Source organism: Leptopilina heterotoma, unplaced genomic scaffold, assembly GCF_015476425.1.
Source record: "Leptopilina heterotoma isolate Lh14 unplaced genomic scaffold, ASM1547642v1 Lhet_10, whole genome shotgun sequence".
Lineage (NCBI taxonomy): Eukaryota > Metazoa > Arthropoda > Insecta > Hymenoptera > Figitidae > Leptopilina > Leptopilina heterotoma.
In genome coordinates this window covers 45,065-58,045 of record NW_025110813.1, presented here as the reverse complement: position 1 = coordinate 58,045, position 12,981 = coordinate 45,065, and the positions used below count along the sequence as shown (strand labels likewise).

The window sequence follows — 12,981 nt, the reverse complement described above, 5'->3', positions numbered from 1 at the left end:
AATCAAATAAATTCTGTGTTTGAATCAATAATTTCAGTATTTCAAACAAATACAATTAACCAAAAAAATCTTCACTTGGAATAGCTGCAAATTTTACTATATTAAAAACATTTTTAGTTGTTTCAGTCAATAGTTTCGTTATTCTAGAGAAACTTGTAACTTATAACTTATAACTGTTGCAGATAAAAAATAAAATTTTCCTGTTTAGCTAAATGCTCGTAAATAAATAAATAATAATAATAGGTTTTTTAAGTAATAAATTATTTTTGCTAAATAATAATTTTCTAATTAATTATTTTCTGATAATAAAAATTTTGTACCTAAGTACTTTTTTAAGAATATTTTTCTTTGAAGAACATTATTTGCTGCTAATAATAATTTTCTTATAAACAAAAAATAATATTAATTTTTAAAAAGATATTTTAAAAATTACAATTTATAAAAAGATATTTTAAAAATTACAATTTATAAATTTTCAGCTCTGAAAATTTATCAAACTAATTTTACAGTGGGAATTATTTCTCTAGGGTTAATTTATAACTTAGGCGTTAAAAATACATTTTTTTTTTATTTTTCTCTTATGAATTGCTTGAAAAAAAGAATTGCCTTTTATACTTGAGCATATAATAATGTTTATAAATGAGGTATTAACAGAAAAAAAAATCGAATACTGTAATTATATGTAGAGAATTTTTTGTTGAACAATATTTTGAAAGTCTTAATTTTTTTTCTTTTTCTTCTTTTTTTTTGTGTGTCTAAAAGAAAAGAATAATTTGTATCGCATTAATCTGCATGACTGCTGAATGGTATAGGCGGAGAGACACATGTGTTAATACATTCCCGACGATCGGGAGATCAGTAGTAAGGCGCTTATCCTGCGCATGAATAATTGAGAGAGAACTTCCCCATGTGAAATATTTCGTTTATATGCACTTTCTTACTATAAGGAATATACAAATCCTTAAAATGTTTTTAAGGAGACTTTCAAAAAAGACATGTCGAGACTAATCTTCAAAAATGTTGAATGGTTCATTTCAACTATCGTATGGCACTTTAGTTTTCTTATATTTCACGGTTAGAAACTGAAAAAAATCAGATTTAAAATCTATGTAAGCATAATGGTCATAAATCTAAATTGCTTAAAGGCGGATCATTTTGGGTGTGAAAAGTTGAATATTTGTCATGGGAAAGAAAAAATACTAAAAAGATATTTTCAAGTCAGATAGAATTTCACTCAGAGTAAAAAAATGATTTTATTTCTTAAATATATCTAAATTATTAAATTAAATGTTGAAATATGTAAATTTCTAGAAAATTTATTTCTTAATATCTTTTTACAAATATTAGCGCCAAAAATTTATAATAACAGTAGAATCACTCTTTTCTTTAAATAAAAAAATATTGATTAGAATTATAATTATTAATATGTTGATTATAAAAATATACTTTTACACTTAAAACAAAATATCGTCAAAATGTGATTTTTAAACAATTTTTTCCATACCTTCCTTTTATAATAATAAGAATAATATTTTTCAACAAAAACAAGGATTAACTTATACTTACAAATATTATTGATATAATAGATACATAACGCATTGAGATAAAAATTATAGTTTTTTTTAAATACTGACAAGAAAATACCAATCCTCCACCAAAAAAAAGTGACAATGAAAAAAATTGTCAGCCTTTTTTTAAATATACGCAATTTCTTCAGAATAATACAGAGCTTAGTTTACATTTCTAACTAAATTAAAAGCTGAATAAGAAGTTTTTAGGATCTAAAAAAATAATTGTTTGAATTATTTAAGTGTTTAATTTCCTTCCAGGGAGTAAATTTAAAATAATTTATTTACTTACTCTACAAAATGTTTCAATTGACATGGTAATTAGTGAATATCCAGTGAGCTGCATTGGTCGATTAGCGCGCATCATAATTAATATTAATTTTTGCTTACTTTGTATATTTAATAAATTCCAATCCATTTTGTATATTTCGTCGGCAACAGACAAACTCTAAAATATTAAAAATTGAAATTATAAATAAAAATTACAAAAACAAATTAAAATAAATAAATAATTAAATTAAAAAATCATTAAATATTGATACAAATTTTTTAGTTAAAAAATAAACTTATAAATAGGTTTTAGAATAAATAATACTAATAATATGTTTTATAGAGTCAAAATTTTTATTCATTTATTTATTTAAAAGTGCATACGAATAAGCCCCTATTTCTTGAATTTAATAATTTTTTTTAATAGGTATTTTATAGAATAAATAAACAACCTTTCGAGTCATTAATTCTCCAAAGAAGCATTGAAGAAAAAGTTGAAAAATAAATGTATTTAAATTCACTAATGCCACCCAAAAATATGCATTGCCAACATTCACTTTTGTCATGTAAAAACCAGAAATGCACAAATTTAATGTAGACACAAGAAATTGTACACAAATCAATAAACTGAAAATTTTATTCAATTGATGTTCCATTCTGTAAAATTGAAAATTTTTCATATAATATTAAAAAACTATTTTTTTTTTGCGAAATTTTTAATAGTTTGTATTAGCTTACAAATAAATAAAATCGTGATGATTTATGCAATTTTTAAGAAGTCTAAATTCTTCTTGATAAACATTATTAAAATTCGAATGAAAATAATTATTCTTTCTTTTTATTTTTAATTTTGGAATTTCAAGAAGACGTGATATTAAAATTTCCAATTGGATACATATTTGTTGCATCATTATGGATGGAAGTGTTTCCATAGAAGCGAATATTATTGTCGCTAAATAAATTGATATACATTCGTAGAAATAAACTCCCCAAAATTTGAATACTGTTGAAATATCAAATGGAATCCAACATTCGTATGGCAATGAAACCACTGGATTTGATGTTAGTGGTAGGAGGGTGTATAAAGTGGAGGTTAGAAGAGCAAATATCACAAATATTCCCGAGTTGAATCTGAAATTATACTTCGATACTTAAATTTTATTTTGTTAAAGAAAAAAAAAAGTATTTTTAATTAGTAAATATTTTAAGAGAAGGTCCAAAGATCACAAACTGTCACCTTTTTATCATTTTTTTTTCCTTTTTAAAATTTTTTTACCTATTTTTAATCTGTTTCGTTAATTTTCACCATGTATGTATCACCTATTTTGTAAAAATTTTTAAAATATTTTTTTTATATGAACCAAAAAATACATTCTTGAAATTTTAGAATTTGTATTTATCTTTCCTGGAGACGGGATTCGAACAGTTGATCTCATTCACTAAAGGGCGCTCTATGCCTTGCACACCACAGCCAATAATAAATCAGAAAATAAATTTTTTTTTACACTTATACATTTTACTAACCTTTCTTTATCAATAAGTCTATTGAAAATTCTCTTTTCTTGATCGTTACTTGGTAAACACTTCTTTTCCAAAAACATGTTTTTAAAAAAAATAATTTCTTCTCTATATATTCCGACATAGGTGATTTTAAACGCTAATAGAAATATTGATGAAAAGAAAAATAAATTTTGTAAACGAACTTCCTCATTGTCTCTATTTTGAAAAAGACTTATCAAAAAAGTGAAGGCATAATAATACTCGAATGTCAAAATAAAGAAATTATAAATATTATAAAAGCGATTCGACCATTTTGATGTTAAATTTTCTGGTTTCCAAATTCCTAAATATGTTAAAATTTTAAATGAAAATTCCGCAACCATTATACATTCATATTTTTGGAAATTCTTCGTTAATTTAATATTTAAAAAAGTTAATATTTAAATAATTTGATATTTTAATAATTTATTATTGATTCACTAAAATAATAGATATGAAGAATTTTCCATACGATAATTTTTTAAGTAGTATAAAATATTAAATGCTCGACAAAAGAATTTGTGAACCAAACTGAAGAGTATTGAATGTGTTCATCTCTTCATCGTGCGAAATAATACTGTCTTTAGTATCATTTAAATTTCGTGCAAAAATAGAGAAAAAAATTAAAGAGAATTTTTGATACGTTTTTCTCTCATTTTCAGACTATACAATTAACTGTAATTATGAAAAGTGAATAATAATTGCAGTGCTTGTGCATTTATAATCATCTCTTATCGATTAATGCAACTAAAATAATATCTATTCACCGTGGAGTAGGGTTCGATTTTTTTCCCGTAAAAGTCTTTAGTCAGTCGTTTAACAGACACCAGAGAGTTCACTTCAACTTTTTTTTTAACATTATAAGAATAAGTCTTGTAAATTTGAAAGTATTATAAAGTTGAAATATTTATTATTATCAAAAAAAATAATTATATTCTTGTTTACAAAAAATTTATTACATTTTATCATTTTAGTGTTTTCTTTTAATTATTTACAATTTGAAGAACATTTTTTGTAAATTTCATGACGTCCGAAAAAGTTCATATAGCGTTCAATTTGAATTCCTCATTAAATTGTAAGCTGAATACGAAGTTTTTAAAATCTAAATATGTAGAAAATTAATTATTATTAATTATATAAGATTTTAAAAATAGCAAATAATTAATAATAATAAATATTATTTTAAAATATTATAGAATAATATATTATTTATTATTATTATTTATGAAATAATATTATCTAAAGTTTGTTTTATTTTTTATTTTGAAAATGACTTGTAAATAGATTTTATTCTGGGCGTAAATTTGGAAAATTTTACCGATATAAAAAATTTTATTAAAAGTTTCAAATACTTTGAAAAATGTTTCAATGGACATTATAATTAATGACGATCCTGATAGTTTTATTGGACGATTTGCTCGTATCATTATTATTAACAATGATTGTTTTGTTTGTTTATCAAATAAATTCCAATCCATGTTGTATATCACATTAGTAACATACAGACTCTATAATGAAAAGAAAATTATTTTTTTCATTTTAGAAAACTTTTTACCCTCTTTCTTACAAAATCTTTGAATTTGTGTGATTTCTTGAGCAGCTTTTGTAAAAAATTTTTAAATCAAAATAAACAAAGTTATAAAATTTATATAAATTAATTTATTAAATAATTTTTTATTAGTTGTACTAAAATTTTTGAACATTTTATAAGAAGAAATTATGAATAAAAAATTATCGAATGTAAATTATCAAATTTTGTTAATAAAAGAATTGAGAGAGATAAAAGTATTAAAATCTTTGTTTATAAATTTTTTTTAATAATTGTCCATATTGTTTTATTCATTAAAAAAGTGTTAGAAATATTTTGTTTTATAACAATACAAACCTTTTGAGTCATGGTTTCACCAAAATAACAATATAAATAAATTTGCAAAATAAATGTAGTTAAAATAACTAAGGCTGACCAAAAACTTGGATTATTAACATTCACTTTTGTTATATAATAGCCAGACGAACAAAGATTTAATATGGTAATGAAAAATTGCACAGTGATTAATAAACCAAAAGTTTTATTAAACTGTTTTTCTATTCTGAAAGTCGAATATTACTTTTACTCACTTTAGACAATTTAAATCAATTTTAAAAAAAATTTTTTTCAAGTAAGATCAAGAAAGAAAATTACGTTCTGCTTTTTTCTTGACAATTATTATCTAATATTATAAGATGGTAAGGTGTCAATTTAGCGGATATATATTTATTTTGCTTATCATCGATAAGACAGAAATCAATATTTCAAAATTAATACTTCATTAATATTTGAAAATATATTTTATTTTGTGCATGGTTTCTGAAAAAAATGAATCGTCTCTCACCGCTGGGGTATGATCCCAGAACCTTCCTATTGCCGGTAGGATGCTCTACCAATTGAGCTACAGAGAGATCCGATATCATCAATTTCAGAAACCAAGCACACGACTTTTCAACGCATAGTATCTAATTTTATTTATTGCTAATATCCCGGTTAGCACGTAATCTTGCAACAAGCTTGCCGTGCAAGTTTTCTAAATTTCTGAATTATTAATTAATTATACGTATATTTATTTTGATATTACAATAATTCAATGAAAAATAATTACCCATATTAACCAAATAATTATTATTTGTTAGAAATAAATTTTTATTCACGATAATTGTCAATTTATTAATGCAATTTAAAGGAAAAAAAATTTTTTATTTTTAATTTATAAATAATTTTAAAACTTACGAATATATAAATTTGTGATGATTAATGCATTCTTTTAAAAGTTTTTGTTCGTTGTGGTAGATATTTGAACATAAATATTTTGTGAAATTTTGTGAAAAAAATCTAAAACATAATAAAGAAGGGCAGTGATGTGCAAAAGTTTTAATAATTCAAAAATCAATTATAATAAAACACTTTGAAATCATTCGATAAAGATGAGCAATTGATTAGAAGTGACCGTGACAACTGATAATTTTAAAGTTTGCTTGAAATTTAGTAATTATGTGTTTCAGGGGTCACTCATTACGAATGTAATGTTAGATTTTGAAAATTCAAAATGTCGGATCCAATATAGCGGACGACTTTTTGAAAAATTTATCGTATTCGCTTTAAACATGTCACTCGGGGGTTTTTGGGGTCGCTGAATACAAATATAATGTTGGGTTTTCAAAATTCAAAATGGCGGATATAAAATGGCGGATGACTTTTTGAAAAATTTATCGTATTTGCTTGAAACTTGTCACTCGAGGGTTTTCGGGGTCTCTGATGACGAATTTAATGTTAGTTTTCAAAAATTTTTAATTTCAAATTTATTATGGTGGAGGAAATGCGCAAAATTTTTTTGACAAAAATTTTTTTAACAGAACTCAAAAATTGCCCCTAAAAAATCAATTATAATTTTGAAAATTTTTTTTACCCTTATTTTTTGAAAAAAAATGCCCATATCCTCCACCATGATGAATCTGAAATTTAAAAGTTTTGAAAACTAACATTAAATTCGTCATTAGAGACCCCAAAAACCCCCGAGTGACAAGTTTCAAACAAATACGATAAATTTTTCAAAAAGTTCGCAATTAACTACTTCGAAAACCTCTGAATACCAAGTTTTATAAAATTTTAATGAAAAAAAAAATTTGACGTTAAAGGGTTAAAAATCGTAATTAGGGGCAATTTATATATTATGTTACACTATTATAACAATTTTTGACCCCCCCTGTCATAAACTGTTAATTTTTTTCCAAAAAAAACTTAATTTTGTAAAGAAATGTGATCCATGAAATTTTTTTTCTTTATTTCTACAAAAAAAATTGTAAATGGAAATATGTTGCAAGTTATGTCCTTTTTCCGCAAAGAAATAGAATTTTGTTAAAAAATTGTGATTAGAAATAGAAATTAATTAAAGCTTTTTATTCTTTTTTTAAAAAAAACTCTTAATTTTTGTGAACAAAATTGTGATTGAGAAATAGAAAATTTGCAAAATTGTTATTATTTTCCATTTCTTAATTTTAATTTTTTTAACAATTTTCAAATTTTGTATTTCAAGAGAATAGAAAATAAACCTGCATAATTTCCAGTTGAAAAAACAAATAATTTTTTATAGAAAAAAAAATGAAAAAACTTTGAATGCATTTGATATTTGTCAATTACAATTTTTGTATAATAAAATGTTAATTTATTTCGAAAAAAAATTCTTAATGACAACTTGTTAACAATTGTTCAAGTTTTCTTCAATTTTCTGAATTTCTATTCACAGTTAACTCGAAGGTATCAAATTGCAACGAATTGATGCCAAAAAGTGGATCAAATAACAAATTGATCCAAATTTTTGTCACAAATTTGATAAATTTTAGTATCAATTTGATGCTTTCAAAAAACTGTGTTTTATTTTTTTATAAAATGCAGAAGCGCACACAAAAGGCTAACTTCGAAGTGCGGGGACTGCGGGGAGAGTGAATGAATGAATGAATGAATACAACGATTAATATATAATTAATTAATTAATTAATTAAATTTACTAAAATTAAAAATAAAAATAAAGACTTGAGATATAGATTTCTTATATTCTTAAATTACCTGCTTGAACTTACATTAAAATAAAATTGTGATGATTTATGCAATCTTTTAGTAGATATATATTATATTATTATATTATTATTATTATTTATTATATTATTATTATATTATTATTTATATTTTATAGTAGATATATATTCTATATTCATCTTGTTCAACATTTAAATATAAATATTTATAAATATTTATATATAAGTAGAGAAAAATAAAAAACGTGACGAATAATAAAATATAATATTTTACTGGGAATTTATATAGTATTAATCTTGACAATCATTGAGAATACAGAAGAAACAATTACAGAAGATAAATAATGAATTATATGTTCTAGTGAATTTGAAATAATTCTTATTGATTGCAGCACAACTGTCACACTATTAATGGCTTATATGGTGGAGTAGGTTTCGATTTCGTTTTCTATAAAACGTAATATATATAGTCAGTCGCTGAACAGACTGCAGAGGATTCACTTCGTCTGTTGTTTTGATTTTAGTCTATTTCATTTTATTTATCTTTACAATTTCTAAATTATGTGGATTTTTAAGCAAAATATAATTCTCTTTTTAATTATAGTATTCTCTAAATGATAATTAGCAACAATTTCCACAAAGTTGAATTAGTAACGAAAATATTAAATACAAACCTCAGACTTATTTAAGTCCTGTATGATAAAGAACAAAAGTTTAAATATTCTACCTATAAATAATTTCTTTGGATTTTATTAAAAAAAAATTCAAGCAAATCTTGGTATATTAAAATTTTTTTCTCTAAATTTACTGAAGAAAATTAACAAATTATAATTTATAATAAATTATATTATTCATTTGAATAAATTAATGTTTATGATCACCGTTGAAAAAATAATACAAGTGGTTACAGAATAAATGTAGTATAGTTCTAAAACTGTTCCACAATAAAGTTTGATTCTCGTTCTGTAACACTTTCTTCTTTGGGGTTAAGATGTGTTAATGAATGTAAATTAAATGAATTTAGTTTATTAATTAATTAATTAATTAATTAATCAGTTAAATTAACTCTATTATCCAATCAAACTTTTAACATTTTTCGCAGTAGTTCAAAATGTCGTCTAATTTGAATTCCTTATTAAGTTATAAGCTGAGTAGGAACTTTTCAAAATCTAAATAAGAAATATTAATATATAGTCATTGAAATAATTAATAATTTTATAATAAGTATCAGATGGTGCTTAATGATAACAATTTTATTTTCCGTCATTATTTAGAATTTATAGAATTTGAATAAGATATAATAATTTTAAATTCTAAATAATGCTCTAAATAATTTCTTTATTCTAAATGGTAGAATTATCAATTATTGAGTTAATAATAATAATTATTATAAATACCCTTAAAAATGTTTCAATTGACATTATAATTACTGACGATCCAGTGAGTTGTATTGGTCGCATTGTACGCATCATTATTATAACTAATGTATGTTTCGTTGATGTACTCAATAAATTCCAGTCCATTTTGTATATTACATCGCCAATAGCTAAACTCTAATTTAAAAAATTCAGATACTCGTTTATTTTCATATATTCATTGGAAGGGGAAAAAATTTTTTTTATGTTCCATTAAATAGTGTGTTTAATTTATTTGAATAAAGTGCGAATATCATTAATCTGACAAACCTTTCTAGTCATTGACTCGCCAAACCAACAATACAAAAATATTTGAAAAACAAATGTACTTAAGATTAATAATGCCAACCAAAAATGTGCATTATCAACATCCACCTTTGTCATGTAATAGCCAGACGTGCACAAATTTAATGTCGACACGAAAAACTGTACGGAAATTAAAAAACCAAAAATTTTGTTCAATTGCTTCTCCATTCTGAAAATAGAATTTTAATCCGAATTTTACTTTTGCATGTCAAGCGATTCTCGATCAAAAAATATTTAAAACAATTAAATTTTATTTCATTTTCCAATTTCCATAAACGGAAACGAAAAATCAAATCATATATGTATTTGTTCAACATGCATCACAAGTTAATTTTTTTCTATACAGAAAAAAAGAGAGAGAATGAAATTTTGAATAATAGACTACATTTTTTCCTCCTACTTTTTAAGTGAACAATTAATTTCATTTGTACAACAAAATTACCTTAAACTTACGAAAAAATAAATTCGTGATAATCAATGCAATCTTTCAAAAGATGATACTCCTCTTGATGAATATTCGATGAGAAATATTTTTTCTTTCTTAATTTTGGAATTTCAGTAAGACGACTCATTAGAATTTCCAATTGAATACAAATTTGTTGCATCATAATTGCTGGAAGTGTTTCCATAGCGGAAAATATGAGTGTTGCCAAATAAACAGAAATGCATTCATATAGATAGGCACCCCAAAATTTATATCTCGAATTAATCACAAATGGAATCCAACTGATGTATGGTAGTGAAGTGATTGGTCTTACTGTTGATGTAAATGGTAGTGACGTATATAATGATGCTGTCAGAAATGCAGAAATTACAAAAATTCGAGTGTCGAATCTAGAAATTAAATATTCTTAATTTTTAATTGAAAAATGTGCATAAAATTCTTTATAAATTATGTATAAAATTGTATATATTTATATTATTAAGTCTACACGGAGAGAAATCTGTTGCGAATAATGCATGAAGTATAGATGTTATGAATATAGCATAGACACTAAGTAGTACATGAAAAATTTCGAGCATTAATCCTAACAGATTTTTCTCCGTGTATGGACTTGGAGAAGTTAGCATTTGGGTGTGAAGTTTTAACTCTCTTTATTTTACTCCCCAATGGGTGCGACTTTTATAGAATCCCCTGGGGAGTTAAAATTTAACTCCCTTTTTTTACAGTGTAGGAGTAAAATTTATAAAAGAAGAATGCCAGAAGCTCGATCACAGCCAAAAGGAACAAACTATGTTAATAAAATAATAATAAATAAAATATAAATTAAAACATATTATTCTATTAAATAATTAAAGAATACAATTTATACACGATTTAAAAATACTATCACTGTTAAATTTTACAATAATTGTAAAACAAAATTCTTAAAACAATAGTTTACCTTTCTTTGTTCAAAAGAGTTTTATAAATTTTAATTTCATTCTCATTGCGGGGAAGACATTTTTTATCCAAAAACATATTTGTAAATGAAATGATCTCCTCACGATATATTGTGACGTATGTGACTTTAAATGCAATTATAAATATTGAAGAGAAAAAAAATATATTTTGCAAAAGATTTTCCATATTGTGAATATTTTGAACAGCACTTATTAAAAATGTTAGTGCATAATAATATTCAAATGTTAATAACATAAAATTATAAATATTGTAAAAGCGAATTGACCATTTTGATGTCCAAGATTGTGGCCTCCAAACTCCTAGATATGACAATATTTGAAATGAAAATTTAGCAACCATTTTGAAATTTTATTTCTGAAAAATTAATTTTTACACATTTTTTATACTTTTTTTTAAATAATATTTTTTTAGAAAAACATTTAGCATTATTTATTACAAGACTTTTAAGAACATAACACTTCTTTGATATTTTAATTATTATTTTTATTAATATAATGAAAAAGAAAATTATGTGAAAAGAAATATTCAATACGTTCAATGTGTAGAATTTCTTTAATATATTTAATAACAAAATTAGTTTAATTTAGCTTTTTATTCTATTTATTTTGAGAAATAAAGTTAAATGTGTTCTTCTTTACATTGTGCGGACTACTGTCTTTAGAATCGTTTCGAATTTCTTGCGATAATATAATAGTTTAAAGAGAATATTTAAATATTATTTTCTGTAGTTTATGGAGTATATAATTAACAATAATTACAAAAAGAGAGTAATAATTATAGTGCTTTTGCATTTATAATTATTTTTATTGATTAACGCGACTGACACATTCTTTTCACCATGACTTATGTATTACAGCAGGTTTCGATTAATTTTCCCTAAGAAGTGTATAGTCAGTCGTTCATCAGACAGCACAGAGTTCGCTCCAGTCTTGAATGGTGTCTCTAGTCTTACACAAAATTTTTTTGCCAAGATAGTAATTAATTGGAATTTTTTTAATCATTTGTTAATGATTATTTTTCAAAAGTTTATTTTATTTTGGTATTCAACTTTTTTTTATTTAATGAATGTTTAATAATTTCTATCCTATTTGATGATTCTTTGGTATATAAGAAAGTTTTCTTAAAATAAAATGCTCTGAGCATTAATAATAAGGTAAAATTTGGATTTAGAATGTTACGACTAAGGTAAAGTAGATTTTAATAGAAAAAAGTTTTTTTAAATTAATCTAGAATATATTAATATTATTTAACTATTTAACGATCAACAACAAAGATTATTTATTATTATACATAATTATTTATAATTTGTCATTTACAAATGTGACGCGCTCTGAAGAAAGGTATCTATGAAGCAAGCCATGTTAAGGTTATGTTTGTCTTCTTTTTTCCATAATTAAAAGTGTGTATTTAATTGTATAAAAATAATATCAGTTTTTATTAATTATTTTAAATAAAATAAAGACTTAAAAATCAGCAGTTTGTATTGAAAGTTGATCCACATTTTGTATTTTAACTCCATAAATTATAAACATAACCTAAAATTTTTTTATCCTTAGGTACCTTTCTTGGGAGCGCGTCTCAAATATTGTCTATAAATCAACTTTTTTTGTAAATTCAACATTTATTTCTATCATTAATCAGGTATTAAAGTAAATAATTTGTTTAAAGTAATTTTTTCTTTGTCCTTGTTGAGTATATTCATAACTATTTATTCCCTTAACTTGAATTTCTCAGCAAATTGTAAGAACAATAGGATGCTTTTAAAATCTACTCTCTAAAGCTGAATTAGTGCGAATTCGTTTACCAATTTGAATTAGTAACATTTTTTACCAATTTTTAGTAGTTTTTTACTAATTGCTAGTAGAAAATTACTAATTCAAATAGTAGAATGTATTTTTTACTATTTCAAATT

The 12,981-nt window shown here is 23.4% G+C and overlaps 2 protein-coding genes across 2 annotated transcripts; both read right to left on the bottom strand.

Annotated features, from left to right (window-relative positions):
- Window positions 1-1,688: 1,688 nt before the first annotated feature.
- On the bottom strand, window positions 1,689-3,439 carry LOC122498010 (putative odorant receptor 92a). The gene is made up of 4 exons (XM_043605492.1): window positions 3,363-3,439; window positions 2,291-2,495; window positions 1,861-2,016; window positions 1,689-1,781 (listed from the first exon to the last, which is right to left on the bottom strand). The coding sequence occupies exons 1-4, from the start codon at window positions 3,437-3,439 to the stop codon at window positions 1,731-1,733; spliced, it is 489 nt and encodes a 162-aa protein (XP_043461427.1). The 3' UTR covers window positions 1,689-1,730.
- Window positions 3,440-9,029: 5,590 nt separating this feature from the next.
- LOC122498769 (odorant receptor 67c-like) lies at window positions 9,030-10,272 on the bottom strand. The gene is made up of 4 exons (XM_043606682.1): window positions 10,118-10,272; window positions 9,629-9,833; window positions 9,341-9,496; window positions 9,030-9,112 (listed from the first exon to the last, which is right to left on the bottom strand). The coding sequence occupies exons 1-4, from the start codon at window positions 10,270-10,272 to the stop codon at window positions 9,062-9,064; spliced, it is 567 nt and encodes a 188-aa protein (XP_043462617.1). The 3' UTR covers window positions 9,030-9,061.
- Between the last annotated feature and the right edge of the window lie 2,709 nt (window positions 10,273-12,981).

Excerpts from the sequence above, each read along its gene's own strand:
- LOC122498769 (XM_043606682.1), bottom strand. The coding sequence starts at position 10,272 with ATGATGCAACAAATTTGTATTCAATTGGAAATTCTAATGAGTCGTCTT. Across the intron at positions 9,834-10,117 it reads TATCACGAATTTATTTTTTC|AATGGAGAAGCAATTGAACA; the intron begins GTAAGTTTAAGG and ends TTCTATTTTCAG. Across the intron at positions 9,497-9,628 it reads GCGAGTCAATGACTAGAAAG|AGTTTAGCTATTGGCGATGT; the intron begins GTTTGTCAGATT and ends TTTTTAAATTAG.
- LOC122498010 (XM_043605492.1), bottom strand. The coding sequence starts at position 3,439 with ATGTTTTTGGAAAAGAAGTGTTTACCAAGTAACGATCAAGAAAAGAGA. Across the intron at positions 2,496-3,362 it reads AGACTTATTGATAAAGAAAG|AATGGAACATCAATTGAATA; the intron begins GTTAGTAAAATG and ends TCAATTTTACAG. Across the intron at positions 2,017-2,290 it reads GAGAATTAATGACTCGAAAG|AGTTTGTCTGTTGCCGACGA; the intron begins GTTGTTTATTTA and ends TTAATATTTTAG.